This window comes from Sinocyclocheilus anshuiensis, unplaced genomic scaffold, assembly GCF_001515605.1.
Source record: "Sinocyclocheilus anshuiensis isolate Anshui unplaced genomic scaffold, SAMN03320099.WGS_v1.1 scaffold235, whole genome shotgun sequence".
Classification (NCBI taxonomy): domain Eukaryota; kingdom Metazoa; phylum Chordata; class Actinopteri; order Cypriniformes; family Cyprinidae; genus Sinocyclocheilus; species Sinocyclocheilus anshuiensis.
Window position 1 is genome coordinate 686,648 of NW_015552562.1, and position 16,304 is coordinate 702,951.

General features: G+C 35.2%; 1 protein-coding gene and 1 long non-coding RNA gene across 2 annotated transcripts in view; both read left to right on the plus strand.

Moving 5' to 3' along the window:
• LOC107664735 (homeobox protein EMX1-like) overlaps nt 1–7,004 on the plus strand; it is a 9,885-nt gene extending 2,881 nt beyond the window's left edge. Inside the window, exons 2-3 of the mRNA XM_016455383.1 lie at nt 3,891–4,075; nt 5,890–7,004. Of these exons, the coding sequence (XP_016310869.1) occupies nt 3,891–4,075; nt 5,890–6,057 (353 nt within the window). The 3' untranslated portion in view covers nt 6,058–7,004. The remainder of the gene's footprint in view (nt 1–3,890; nt 4,076–5,889) is intronic.
• An 8,478-nt stretch (nt 7,005–15,482) lies between these two features.
• The window catches only part of LOC107664746 (uncharacterized), a 20,815-nt gene continuing 19,993 nt past the window's right edge, over nt 15,483–16,304 (plus strand). The window contains exon 1 of the long non-coding RNA XR_001631486.1: nt 15,483–15,581. This is a non-coding gene — a long non-coding RNA (uncharacterized LOC107664746). The remainder of the gene's footprint in view (nt 15,582–16,304) is intronic.

Genomic DNA, 16,304 nt, shown 5'->3' on the forward strand with positions numbered 1-16,304 from the left:
TATATATATATACATGTGTGTGTGTGTGTGTGTGAATAGACATATATAGGCTATAGATGTATTAACAGTGTTAAGTAAGAAAGCAGTCAGTTTTTACGTATTATACATATTATAATATAATTTTACGTAATTTTCTTTAGAATTTAGAAAAATAATATTTTGAGATGAGTTTGATAAAATTTTTTTAGAGGCTTCATACCATAACATAATGTAATAAATAATGTAATATAATAATAATATATATATATATACACACACACACACACACACATATATATATATATATATATGATTTATTCAAACCTTTTATTGGAAATTAAAAAAATATGCAAGGAGAGAGAGAGAGAGAGAGAGACATTAATAAACAGTGTCATCAGCAGACTTTTAAGCAGTCATTTTTTAGAGGCCTTGTGCAAAAGTATAATGTAATAAAATAATAAAACAATGTAATAATATAAAAATCATAATAGCATTAAAGTCATATACATGTGTGTGTGTGTGTGTGTACAGGTTTATATATCCTGGTGGTGACTTAAACCTGAATACACACAGACTCATGGGGATTAATTTGTTTCTTAAAAGTTTGTTGAAAACATTTTTATTCCTATTAAAAATCAAATTGTAAAATATAATTTGATAGGTTTGATAATCATGTTCTTCTTCAAAAAGAGTAATTGAACTTTTGAGAAAGTAAAAATGCAGAAAGTTTTCTGTGAGGGGTAGGTTTAGGTGTAGGGTTGGTGTAGGGCAATAGAAAACACGGTTTGTACAGTATAAAAACCATTACACCTATGGAGAGTCCCTACAAGGATAGCTGACCAGACTGTGTGTGTGTGTGTGTTTTATTTGATCAAGACTGAAAAATTGGAGGGAGGCAGCGTCACAGGGAAGACACATTCTGTAGGAGAGACCAAAGGGTCCAGTCTCTTTCTTTCCCACTATAGGCCACCCTTTTCCCTGCCTCTAATGAGAACAGCACTGACAAGACCAAGCTTGTTTGTGCCAAGGGAATGATAGTAAAGCTGATCTGGGTGCCATCTGGTTCCCTTTCCCTCATGTTGGGGGCTTTCTTGCCGTGGATAGGCCAGTGTGTGTTTGAGTCCAAAGCCCCGGAGGGTCTCCCAGCTCTTCAGGAGGCTCGAGTCTCAGTCAGTGTTCTGGCCTGCCAGTCTGATCCACCACCTCTCTCTCTCTTTCGAGATGAGGCCGAGGTGATGCCACACATGCTGATGATGCCAGACCGAGAGCGCCGAGCGCACACTTTGATGCGAAAGTTTCGAAAAGTTGCCACCGAGCTCGGTTTCGGTTGGTTGGCGCTCAGCGCACCTTGAGGAAGGTTTAAGGAGGGCTTTTCAACACCTTCAAACCACCGAGAACTCATTATTTACATTCTTGCACCCGGCTCCCCTCATTTTTGCACGGAGGTGTCTCCATTGTTTTTGCCTGTGGTGTTCAAAGCGTTTTCAGCACGCCAGCTGAAAGCAGTCGTCAATGACAGTGCAGTGACAGAAAATATGCACCTTTTAGTAAAATAGAAGTAAAGGTTGTACATTATTAGGACCTTTGGGAAGCCTCTGCTAATGAAGGCCTGCGTCGTTCTGTGCGTGGAAACAAACGCCCTATATGTCGCGAATGGCCAAAACTGTGTTTTTTGTGCTTTGGGATGTGTGTAGACGACGTATTATTTTTAAGCAGGAGCTGCGGTGTTTGAGGCTGAGAGTTGAAGTTGCTTCTGTGTGATGGCTTAATGCTCCTCTGAAAGGAGTCAGTTCAAAGCTATTGTCTGCAGATAAAGGGTTGGTTTCGGAGTTTTTAAAGAGACTTAAAGTCTGAACAGCCTCATGCTAATCTGCTTTTCATCTTCTGGTGATGCCATTAGTGAGCTTTTGTGCTCAGAATTGGTACATCACTGTGCGTTCTTTGATTGATCAGTGTTAAAATTGAATGGCTTCTGTGTAAACTTAACTCTTATGGCTTACTATTTGGATTTGGGTTAAATTAGTTTATCTAAATTTATGGTTAAAGGATTTAGTCGCCCTTTGGAATTGTAAAAGTATTTCTGGATGACTGAATATATTAAAAAACTTCCATTTGATATGTTAATATACTTCTAGCAATTGCAGTTGACGGTCTTTGTGGCCTACCAACCGCATTCATGATTCAGCCGATGCTCCGAAACAGTCGTTATTGAAGCAAACATCTTTTTGAGACGTTTGCATGTTACCGATGTACATTTGCGGTTGCACACCTGATGCGAACGTTGGAACATTTTGGTTATTTTTTCATTGACAAAAGATCATGGTCTGTCACTTCTGCGCGCTTCACAATCCTCCCAGTAACCGCTCCGCGAGAATATTTTGTTTATACGTGATTGCGGTCATCATCTTTCTGAAGATTCTTTCAAGCATAGCTCTCCAAACACTAAAGTGGTCACGTAAATTACACATCCATTTGTTTATGAAAAATGTTTTTCTCTCTTTGTGTGTTTGCAATAAACGGCATTGGGACTCTGCCCTCCAGATGTTGTCTGGGGTCACGCGAAGATCACGTTTGCCCTGACGCTGATGGAGACTAAATTTTACTATTCCCTCATGTTGAATATAATCAACCCAAATGTAAGGGATTTAGATTTGCTTAACTGACAATTAACATATTCATCACGATTGTTTTACATCTTTTCAGCCACGGATGTCTATTTATGTTTTAGCAGCAATATTTCAAAGCCTTGCATTTGTATGAAAATCAGGATAATGCCACATTATGAGGGGCGAAGGTTAAAGACTCGTCTCTGAATGCACGGAGACGTTGGGTTGGTATGAATGATGTGGTGTGAACACACTTTACATCAGCCGTGTCTGGAACAGACCTGGAATTATTCAAATATACTCATGTGGCTCAATTAAGACATGCAATCCTGCGCCTAATGTCTGCATTGCTGTGCCTATGTAAAGCACTTATTTTGTATAAAAGCATACAGAGTCTTTGGATAATAATACATCTGCTAAACGAAGACGTGTCAATGTAATGGTTGCCGTAAGACAGATATTTTAATATTCGAATTAACTCTAAAAGAATTTTATGAATACACGTGGGGAATTCAAATAGTTACTTTTCAAAAGCAATACAATGATGTCATTGTGATGTCAGCAGAAGGTTACTAAAATGTAACACAAAAAACTTATTTTGACACTTAATTCACAGTTAAAAATCTTTAAAAGGTATGCATGTATAGATGTCCTTATGTTTTGTAGATTTTGTTTTTTACATTTTAGATTTTTATTTTAGTTTTTTTTTTAAACCCACTTCCTAATTATTCCATATAATTGATTTCTCAAAAAAAATTTTTTTAGCGTTTTTTTATATTATATTTTCAGTTTTTAAATGATTATTTATTTAATTATTTATTTAAAATCCCACTATAAAATTGTCCACTTCCAACATGTACTCTTTATTTCTCTATTTTTATTTTTAATTTTTATTTATTTAAAATCCCACTATAAAATTGTACACACCCCAATTAACGCGTACTCTTTATTTCTCTCTTTTTTTTTAAAGAACGCCTTACATTTTTATTTATTTATTCAAAATCCCTATAAAATTGTCTACTTCCTAATTAACATGCTCTCTTTATTTCTCTATTTTGTATTTTTATTTTTTAAAGACATTTTTAGATTTGTATTTATTTATTTATTTAAAAACACACTATGAAATATTCCAATACCTAATTAACTTGCACTCTTCTTACTATTACTAATACTTTTGCTTTTTTTTTTAGGATTTCTTTAGATTATTTTAAAAGAAAGTTTTAGATTTTTATTTATTCGTTTAAAATACAACTATAAAATTGTCGACTTCCTAATTAACAAGAACTCTTTATTTCTTGTCTCCAGGTGACGACAGTAGCCCGGAAAACCTGCTGCTACACGGACCTTTCTCTCGCAAGCCCAAGCGCATCCGCACGGCCTTCTCCCCCTCGCAGCTGCTCCGGCTGGAACGTGCCTTTGAGAAGAACCATTACGTGGTGGGAGCCGAGCGGAAGCAGTTAGCCAACGGGCTGTGCCTGACAGAGACACAGGTGAGCAGGCTGAGGCGTCAGGGTCGATCCCTCCGGCGAACACGGCTGCATTCCACACACACACACACACACACACACACGGGACGTGAACACACATTTACTCATCTAGTTTCCTCACAGGACGGAAGTAATTCATCATTCCTTGCCTTGGGATAGGCCATATAAATTCCAAAGCATGTATACAACACTCAATAATTGACTATTTTCACAATCGTCTGTACATACATATTTGTGTAGGATTGTTAGGCTTGAGCAATACCTGGGGTCCAAAAGTCTGAGGCACTTTTGAAAACCTGGGATTTAAAATCTGAACCTGGAAATGAATGGAAAAATTACAAAAAAAATAAAAATAAATAAATAAATGTTATGACATAAAATAAGAAATATGTCAGATTCTGCACTGGTGGTTTTAGACTTTTAGACACCTGCTGTGAATCTTTTAAATCAAAACTTGATTTTTCAATCCATGATTGAAATTTAATTAATTAAATGTAACATTTTCTTTATAAAAAGAAAGAGTACATGTTAATTACGAAATGGGATATTTAAAAAAAATTAATAAAAATCTTTCTTTAAAGAAATCTAACAACAACAACAGCTACTTTTACTTTGGATGTTTTTTTAAATACTGTTTTATCTATATTTTGCTACATTTTTAAATTACATTTTTTCACATTACATTCAAATTTTCATGCTGATAATATAATCTGTAATTATTTTTATTTAATTACAAAACTGTAAAGAATCTTCACTAGTAGTTTCAGACTTTCAGATACACCTGCTGTGAATCTTTTAAATGAGCTATTTTGTTTTTACATCTACTTTTTTTTTAGATGCTTTTAACTGTATTCTGATACATTTTTAAATGAAAAATGTTAATTTGTAATGAAACTTTTCATGCTGATATTCACCTTTATTTCAAAACTTTTAAGCTGATAATATAATTTAGAATTGTTTTTAATTCTAAAAATGCAAAACAGAAGCATTTTCTCTAGTGGTTTAAGATACTGGCTGCCTGCTGTGAATGTTTTAAATGAGTTATTTTGGATGTTTTTATCACACTGTTTTATCTGTATTCTGATACGTTTTTAAATTAAGAATGTTAATTTTTAATGAAACTTTTATTTTGAATGCTTTTTAACATACTGTTTTAAAAGCTCACATAGTATATATACGTGACCCTGGAGCACAAAACCAGTCATAAGGCTCAATTTTTCTGAATAAATAAGCTTTCCACTGATGTATGGTTTGTTAGGACAGGACAATATTTGGTCGAGATACAACTATTTGAAAATCTGGAATCTGAGGGTGCAAAAAAATCTAAATATTGAGAAAATCACCTTTAAAATTGTCCAAATTAAGTTCTTAGCAATGCATATTACTAATCAAATATTAAGTTTGAATATATTTACGGTAGGAAATGTACAAAATATCTTCACGGAACATGATCTTTACTTAATATCCTAATGATTTTTGGCATAAAAGAAAAATCAATAATTTTGACCCATACAATGTATTTTTGGCTAATGCTACAAATATACCCCAGCGACTTAAGACTGCTTTTGTGCTCCAGGGTCACATATGTTTTCACATATAGTGCAGTAGAGATGCAATCCCGCACACTATCTATACTTGCTAAATATTGAAGTTTATTATCACAAGCAACGTTTCGGTCCACTGACCTTCATCAGGCATAGGCCTAGGACAGGATTGCATCTTTTTATAATCAGAAAAGACTAAAAACACGCATTTAAAAAAATATTGCTAATTAAGCTGATATATTAAAATGGCCTCTCTTTGTCATTCTTGTTAAGGTGAAAGTCTGGTTCCAGAACAGAAGGACCAAACACAAGAGACAGAAGCTGGAGGAAGAGTCACCGGACTCGCAGCAGAAGAGGAAAGGTACTCAGCACATCAGCCGCTGGAGGGTGGCCACTCAGCAGGGCAGCCCTGAGGACATCGACGTCATTTCAGAAGACTGATATCACACGGCTAATAAACATCCGTCATGCTGATGGATCCCTGCCACAGAAAAAAGCAAGACATTCTTCAGACTTCGTCATGAATTGAACTTGGCTTGTAAACTAAGGAACTGAGTCACATTCGGCTGCCGCTGACTTCTGATCGTGCACAGCTGAACAAAGACTCGACTGTATGCAATACACATGGACCTCTTCGTTTTGGATCGCGTTCCATCTCAGAGAAATGAAGACTTTTTGTATGCTTTCTTTTGTTACACTTCTCTCTTGCTCCTTTGTCATCAGTCAGAACATTTCCATTATAAAGTAGTATATCGGACGGCAAAGGTAATAAAACCACCTTAATGAATAGATTGATAAATGTTTGTAGTGTTAAATTGCTTTAGACATTCAACGGCCACAGTCTTAACGACAATAGGTCGATCCAGTGTGTGAATCAAATATCACTCATAGATGTACTTCTGAAAAACTGGATGTTTGTATGTGACAAAATGTCATTATTTTATGAACCGGGCAAATTTAAAGTGGTGAAATACCCTCACGGTCTTTCTAGAAATCCACTAGTGCAGTTTCACATCTGAAATGGTTCTATTTATTTGACTTTTCTATGCATTTGAGCTCCAAACCCAAAATGTTATTTTGCGTTTTACATCCGGGTTAAAGCTTACAAAAGATTTGTATTGCGTGAGAATTTCCTTTTTTTAATGGCTCTTGAACTGATGTCAAATATCAGTGAACTAGAGAAGCTTAGAAAATGCTTGAATTTCTTTCTTTTTTTTCTCTCAATTAAAATAGATAGAATCTAGCCTCCAAGACCCAGAATGGTTTGTAGCACTTCATAGCAGATTGTTTCTTTATTGGGTTTCCTTTAAGGTGAAAAGCACTGTAATCCCATCTGTTTGTCTTCATTCTTCAGGCATTTTTTGTTATGTGTTTGTTTAACTTTTTTTCTGCAGACTATTAGATAATAAAACGTTAACTTAATGTCTGTTTGGAAATGATTTATTCCTTTGTTCCATTATTGTTTCTTATTACTATTATGTTACATTGAATGGATTTGATTAGTGCATGAGCTTTATTTAGAAGTGTTTTTGTTTTAATATAAGTTGCTTTTGCATTCCTGAGCAACCACAGCTTACATAAAGCAGACGGGTACACTCTTAAAAATAAAGGTGCTTCACGATGCCATAGAAGAACCTTTTTGTCTAAATGGTTCCATAAAGAACCTTTAACATCTGAAGAACCTTTCTGTTTCACAAAAGGTTCTTTGTGGCGAAAGAAGGTTCTTCAGATTATTAAAAGGTAAGAAAGAGATGGTTCTTTAAAGAACCTTTGACTGTGGTTCTTTGTGGAACCAAAAATGGTTCTTCTATGGCATCGCTTGAAGAACCTTTTGAAGCACCTTTATTTTTAAGACATTCGGCTGCCGCTGACTTCTGATCGTGCACAGCTGAACAAAGACTCGACTGTATGCAATACACATGGACCTCTTCGTTTTGGATCGCGTTCCATCTCAGAGAAATGAAGACTTTTTGTATGCTTTCTTTTGTTACACTTCTCTCTTGCTCCTTTGTCATCAGTCAGAACATTTCCATTATAAAGTAGTATATCGGACGGCAAAGGTAATAAAACCACCTTAATGAATAGATTGATAAATGTTTGTAGTGTTAAATTGCTTTAGACATTCAACGGCCACAGTCTTAACGACAATAGGTCGATCCAGTGTGTGAATCAAATATCACTCATAGATGTACTTCTGAAAAACTGGATGTTTGTATGTGACAAAATGTCATTATTTTATGAACCGGGCAAATTTAAAGTGGTGAAATACCCTCACGGTCTTTCTAGAAATCCACTAGTGCAGTTTCACATCTGAAATGGTTCTATTTATTTGACTTTTCTATGCATTTGAGCTCCAAACCCAAAATGTTATTTTGCGTTTTACATCCGGGTTAAAGCTTACAAAAGATTTGTATTGCGTGAGAATTTCCTTTTTTTAATGGCTCTTGAACTGATGTCAAATATCAGTGAACTAGAGAAGCTTAGAAAATGCTTGAATTTCTTTCTTTTTTTTCTCTCAATTAAAATAGATAGAATCTAGCCTCCAAGACCCAGAATGGTTTGTAGCACTTCATAGCAGATTGTTTCTTTATTGGGTTTCCTTTAAGGTGAAAAGCACTGTAATCCCATCTGTTTGTCTTCATTCTTCAGGCATTTTTTGTTATGTGTTTGTTTAACTTTTTTTCTGCAGACTATTAGATAATAAAACGTTAACTTAATGTCTGTTTGGAAATGATTTATTCCTTTGTTCCATTATTGTTTCTTATTACTATTATGTTACATTGAATGGATTTGATTAGTGCATGAGCTTTATTTAGAAGTGTTTTTGTTTTAATATAAGTTGCTTTTGCATTCCTGAGCAACCACAGCTTACATAAAGCAGACGGGTACACTCTTAAAAATAAAGGTGCTTCACGATGCCATAGAAGAACCTTTTTGTCTAAATGGTTCCATAAAGAACCTTTAACATCTGAAGAACCTTTCTGTTTCACAAAAGGTTCTTTGTGGCGAAAGAAGGTTCTTCAGATTATTAAAAGGTAAGAAAGAGATGGTTCTTTAAAGAACCTTTGACTGTGGTTCTTTGTGGAACCAAAAATGGTTCTTCTATGGCATCGCTTGAAGACCCTTTTGAAGCACCTTTATTTTTAAGTGTATCGTTACTCAGAAATACTCCCAATAATAGTGTATTTACATGCTCACACAACATATAAGTGCTTGAACGTGAACACAAACATCTCCACCTTTGGATTTCCATGTGCAGTCAGCGTACTCAGAAATACTCCCAATAATAGTGTATTTACATGCTCACACAACATATAAGTGCTTGAACATGAACACAAACATCTCCACCTTTGGATTTCCATGTGCAGTCAGCGTCACGCCAAAACTGGAGCAAAACAGTACAGTATCAAACACAATCACCGTCACTTCTGAATATGTTTCTGAAGTTCTTTCGATTTAATATGCGTGTTTTGTAGCATGTAAAGTGTTCACTTACGTGCATCTGATCATGTAACTTCTCTGCTTGCTCATTTAAATGTACATATATATATATATATATATATATTTCAGTCAGCTGGAAATGCATCCATGTCACCTTTATGTGCTGTAATTTACACCTGCTAATCCTTAAGGCCCAGAGTGACAGAAATGAATTCAATTTGCTTCTCTGCATCACCTCAGTACACACAGACATTAATACAAGCCTCATTATCAATCGCAATGCCTATAAACTGTGAAAGATAATTTAAGAACAATCTATTCATATTCTCTTTAATTACTGGAAAAGTCCCCAGGAAACAACACTTCTGAAAGACACAGGATAAAAAGCATACGCCGCAACACTTCAAACAGATATAATAAGCTTAATTTAAACTCTTAACACCCACTACGTGAAAAACATCACTCGCTTGAACATTCTAGTGTAAACAAAGGCTGTTTCTATCATACCTATTATGTTTCAGACAGCCAGGTATTTAGTTCTGTGTACCGAAATGAAATGACCCCGTAATAAATTCTGTGTGGGTATAGTCACACTTCACGCAATGTAACCAGCGAAGTCACAGTGTTTGTGTATGCAAAATGACCACTCTCTGTCTGCATGAGTAATGATGGCATAGACAGGACGTTATCGCTGTAAAACACATGATGATAAATAGTAGCTTGAGATAACTTTGAAGACAGCAAGAGTGATTTCAACACAGATATGATGCAACAGATGGCCTAATACCCAGTGCATGAAGAAATTAAGTGTGTAAAATAGCTTAGACTGACTAATATGCTGGAGTCACTGTATATTATATAAGCGATTCTGTCTCAGAATATTCCTCTGTGTCAAAGCACACAAACGCTCATTAATCTTATGAGGGCGATGTTACTTACAAATATTTCCGACTAGCTACCTGCCCCATGTTGTTGCCATGGATATGAAGAGGTGTAAACAAAAGAACAGATGGTTGAAAGCATGTAGGTGTAGAGAGCAGTCTGTGATGTTTCCCAACTATGTTAAGTGAAATAATTCATCTGATTTACAGTAATTTGATCTGGACCGATGCCAAGCGTGGAGTGGGCCACCGATTTGGCTTCATCGAGTTCATCAAAACTAGTGCTGCTGCTTATTTCTCCTGCAAACCGAGTCTGTCCATGATAGAGATAACTCAGTTCTTTTCGTACATAATTGGTCTTTGTCTTCTAGAAACAATTTTCACTCAGAAATTGCTTGCAAATTTTTACAGTTAGAAAGAAATGGCAAGTAATGCATTGAATTAAACATTAAATTTTGAGGTATGGAGATTGAAATAGTAATTTCTTATAAAACATAATCCAATACATTTTTATTTTTTTATTTACAACTTTGAAAAAACATGCATTGTTGAAACTTTGGTCATTGTGTTTAATTCTCTTTCCTATTAATTTTGAATGCAAAATTGGTCATTGAGTGCAACTACTAAAATAATACATTTGAGAAATAAAAATACAGCAGGTATATTTTATGAATTTGCAGCACGTCCATTAATTTTGATAACTTTTATAATTCATATACTGTAAAAAAATATATTTTTCAAACTAAAACAAAGATTATTGTACATTTTACAACAACAACAAAATACTATTTCAATTTTAATATTTCAAAATTTCACATATAATTCAGTATGTTACTTCAGGTGTTTCTTTGTATTTCTTTGGGAAATTTACTAGCAATTTCTTAGAGAAAACTGTTTCTAAACCAATTTGTTTTATTTTTATTCCAGTTTGGTGATACTTATTTAAATTACTAAATAAATTTAATATATATATATATATTTTTTTTGTTTTGTTTTGTTTTGTTTTTTTTATAAATATTGACATTAAATAATAGGCTAATTAAATAATAATAAACAAATTAATCAAAAATATTTTTCAAAATGTATTTATAACAATAACAGTTTTCAAAGTTATGAATAAAACAAAGATTACTGGAGTATGTTTATGTCTTTCTGCTTTAAAATGTCATATTTAATTCAGTGTTACTATGTTTGTGAGATTCACTACAGCGATTTCTGAGTGAAAACTCATTCTACAGCCTTTTTTTCAGTGTGGAAGATAAAAATTGATAGTCATTTACTTAATATGTTATTTATTTTTAAGACAATTTCTTTACAAGTTGGTGTTTTATATAAATCATGATCTCCGTTGGTTAAAAAAAAACCTTATCTAGTTGTTTATCTATACTGTAAAAATAAAAAGTTGAGAAAACTTAAAAGTTTAAGGCAACCAGCTTCAGCAGATTTTTGAGTTTTCTCAACTTCTTGTTTTCAGTTTATACAACAAAAAGTTGAGAAAACTCAAAAATCTGCTGAAGCTGGTTGCCTTAAACTTTTAAGTTCTTAACTTTTTATTTTTTTACAGCTGTGAACAAAGTCTCAGGAAAGAACTAATATTTTAACAATAAGGACAAATGAGGAAAAACCTGAAATAATGTTACATGTGTTTAATAAACAATGAAAATTAATATTTGCTTGTTATACAGCTGCTGTTTTCAGTCCTGTTGAAAAAGTGAAAAAGCATAACAGGACCCCTTTAAGTTTTCTTAACTTTTTATTTTTTACACCAGTGACTAATTTGCCTCATTTGTGGCTGTATCAACTGCAGCTGAGCAATTACCATGTGTTTAGAGGGTGAGAACATACAGTACCTCAGCGAGGCTATAAACAACAGTGTCACTGTTCAGTGTTGTATGTGTTTTAATTACAAGTATTCATAAAATTATCCGATAACTGCGCAAATGACTAAACTAAACAACATATTAGTCTATGGGTTGTCATGATTATAACAGCCAATGGAAAACAAAAACCAGATGGAAGGATTATTACTTTTCCAATTATTTAAGATATGATGGACATAAGGCATTATAAAAATGTCGTACATCCTTGTGTCTAGATGACAGGATAATAATTTGGTATGTGGGTGGGTAAGCTGGAATTGGGGATGTTTGGACTTGAGAAGGAGGAAGTACATACTAGCTGCGTTTGAGTCTATTGTGCAACGTAGTACAGTAGGGAGGGACAATGTCACACATATTTATGATTTATGAACAGTTTTCACAGCTACTATACACAGGTATATTTGCGATGAAACGATCTTTTTTGAAAATGGCCTGAAATATGTTTACTCTTTTTTTCCCCAAACATTTTTTGGTGGTGGGGGGTTATATTTGCTGCATGTGATGATACCATGACAAGAAGCAGTGTGATTTACAACACAAATGATATGATAATTGCAGGCTGGCAACTTTCAGGAGCTAGTTAGCCAGTTTTATGGACTGGAAGAGCTTGTTTCCTCTGCTGCCACCTGTTTGGTCTGCACCGATTGGCTGCGGGGCACTTGAGAAAAGGAAAACAGCTACCCAATTATAGGGTACTGCCAGTCAAGTCTAGAACGGTAATTGATTGGTTTTTGTGAATCAGTGTTAGGAGCTCTAATTAATGCACAATGACTGTTGCCGATCCAAAATCCATGAGCTAAACCGAAGATGCTCATCAGCGGTTACATCGATCTTTCGAAAGTAAATTGCTTTTGACATTGTGCTTTCGCAACACTATTTTGATTGGCGAGGCTTTTTTTGTGTATACCCAAAACAGTCAGTGAGAGTTTTCCGTTTTGATTACAAATATTTAAATTATTGCAGACATGCCGCTTAGCTTCTTTGAAAACATACCAGCCTCTTTTGTGAGTGTCTGCGTTTTTGTAAAACACACAGACAGAGTAATTACACAGAAACATCAGTTAATAGCGTGTTGCGTGGACAAAGACAGTGAGGGAGGTTAAAAGAATCATAACAATCATTCATGTGCAATACCTCTTTGCAGATAGAAATCTACCTTGTCTTTCACATGGCAGAGCTGATGAAACATGTAGCACCTTTGTTCATCACTCAAAGCTCTTGTTCGTGTGTTATTTAACACTTATTATTAACTTCAAATATTAACTATTGTATATTAAATATTGTATAAAAGTAATATCAAACTAGCAATCATAATGTAGTTTAAAGGATTAGTTAAACCAAAATATGCTGAAATTGTACTCACCCTCAGGTGATCCAAGATGTAGATGAGTTTGTTTGTTCATCAGAACAGATTTGGAGAAATAGACCATTACTTCACTTGCTCACTATTGGATCCTCTGCAGTGAATGGGTGCCGTCAGAATGAGAGTCCAAACAGCTGATAAGAGGTTTCTAACTTAAAATGATTGCTTCCAGCTAAAATACGGCTAAAAGTCCTAGTCATCTCATCTGAATCAGGAGAGAAATATGCACAAATTAAGCAAGCAAAACAATCCAAATCAGTTCTAAACAAATATGTTGGTGGATTTTGATGTGAGAGGAGAATGGGGATGGATTTTTTCATTGGAAGAAGCATTATTATGGATTATGGATTTGTATTTTAGCCAGAAGCAATGGTTAAATTTAAAACTCCTTAATGATGGATTTGTTTCTTACAAACACACAGCTTTTTGCTTAACAAGAAGGAAAACAAAGGATGGACTTTTTACTGGAGAAAGCATTATTAGGGATTATGAACTCATATTTCGACCAGATGTGATGGTTCATTGTTAAAACATCTTCATGATGGATTTGTTAAACATGCAGATTTTCGCTTTACAAGATGTTAATTGATTGACTGGATTGGTGTGGATTATTGTGATGTTTTTATCAGCTGTTTGGACTCTCATTCTGATGGCACCCATTCACTGCAGAGGATCCATTGGTGAGCAAGTTATTCATAATGCTGTATCAGCTTTCTTGGCCCTATCACTCGATCTCCTCTTGCAGTTTTTGTCCTTTTCATAGATACACACAGTGGGCTTTCTGATGTGTGAGCTGTTGCTCCTTTGTTTCATGTGGTTCATGTAGAAAATTTGACGCTTGATTCCTTGCAAACAGCTTGAGACACTCCGACGTGTGTGTTAAAAAAGAAAAAGCAGGCCCAGCAGATGACTTTGACTGACAGCTGATAGAATGACACTTACGGCTTTTTGCTTATACCAGAAACAGTTTTGCATGGCTTTCACACAGACCTGTGACTAATTAAGTTAATCGACTTGTAGCCAAAGACGATTGTGCATGCTCAAATACCACAATTCTACAGTATCATATCACGCAAATGATTAATAAACATTGATGAGTGCATTTCTTTCCCTGCCAACGCCTCTCCTCCCGGCTCAGCTATAAAACTGACGCGCGTCCCCATTGGCACTCACCAGACAGTGCGAATCAACACCCGACAGCAGGTTTTCTCCAATGTGATCACGCATCCCTTATTTGTGTTTTAGCACATTACTATTTAAGGGGCCCAGTCTGGTTCTGGGTGCAGAATTATGATGAAAAGTGGTGCATCAGCATCATGGGCATCCGGTTGCTGTGACTATATTTATCAATCCCTATATTTACAGATGACAGTAAGGAGACTGACCAATGACAGTCACATCAGACCGAGCGAGATGAGAACTTTACACCACATCAGCAGCTTACACTTCTCTCTGAAGGTCATCATATGCTGAAAAATGTAGTGAGATAAAAAAAAAGTTCCTTATCAGGGCCATCAGTAAGGCCCTGAAAACATCCCTACTGTAAATTCAGAAATGTATTACTTTTGACTCTTTTTTGATTTATTATTATTATTATAACTTCAACGTGTTGTATGTATTTCTTTCTTCTTTTTGACTTAACTAAAGCATAAAAATACCACAATATGTTTGCAGATATTTAGGAAACATGCTTAGTTTACATACTTGTTCTTCAGAAAACATTGTTACAGCCATTAATTCTACTTTCAATGTGCATTCCGTGTCAGCATATCTGTTTTTATTTTTGTCTGTGAGATTCCGCCCACTTCCAATTTACCCAATAGTATTTCAACACCCGGGGATGCCAGTCAGCGGAAAACACTGAATTGCAGCCATGAAATCCAGCAAACAAACTCATATTCTAGTCGACCAAAAAAGCTTCTACCTAAAAGGCTTTATGACCAGATAAGGCAGATAAAGAATCTTCCTTTGTCAATTGGGCTTGTTCCTCAATCCAGTTGCTTCTTGGGCTTGTACTCAATCTGGCAACCCGCGTAAACGTCGAGTCTGAGGAGGAGGAGGCGGGAAATAACGCTCTCAAAATTCAAAATTTTGAAATTGGAATGCAGCGCTCATTTTAACCGTTGGTTGTCAATATTACCCGCTGCTGCACCTTTGATATTGTAATGGATATCTTTAGCATTATAGCCTACTTAAACGTCGGCCTCTATCGCCATCTGTGGTTGAAACATAAAATTACGTTATTTTACGTCAGTTGTGCTTCTGCGATAGTTTGCGGAGTCTCCATGGTTACCGGTAATCACCATATCAGCGCGGATCTGTCATACTGCGTCAAGACCACCAGACTGTGCGAACATTTTCCAACAAAGCGTATAAAACAAAAAGACCTCATCTGAGCAAGTAAGCTGGCTGTCATATCTGTAGTTGTGGTTCAGGTTTTATTTTTGGCACAGGTTTAGCTTTCCGTTTTTTGAAATACAGACTTTCCGCAGTTCGAGGTTTGTTTGTTTTGAAAGGGTGATTCTCAAGAGGTCATCAGCGAGAGCTGCCGTTAAGGATTGTCCGTGCTAATTGCTATCCTGTTGACTAGCTCAAACAACTGTTTATTGTAGCAACAGTCTAGTAGCCAAACTTCTGTGTTTATGGACGTGACCTGAAGACCAAACGAATGACTAAATGTAAATTAATAGTTTTACCCTAGTAAATGTGACAAATTTGAGCACAATGGTTTGAACTTCCTCAACAATAGAATTTCGTTGTTTTTTGGCGAAAAATCTAGCAGCTTTAATATTATTATAGTCACTAGGCTACTATTATTCAAGTCATTTTATTAAAAATATTAATATAAAAACAGTTCTGTGACAAGTGATATTGATTTAAATGTATAGAAAAATGTGTTTCACACTTGACGTTCTCATTACATGTTCAGTCTCTGAATAGGCCTATACATATTTCCATATGATAAAGTATGCAAAAAGCAGTATGTCAGTTGAGTAAGCTGTCCAAAGACCTAGTATTCATGATATAACCTTTGTCCTATCCCATTATGTCACAGGATCTGAAAGCTAAAAATCTGTAAGCTATATATATATATATACACACACACACACACACACATACATA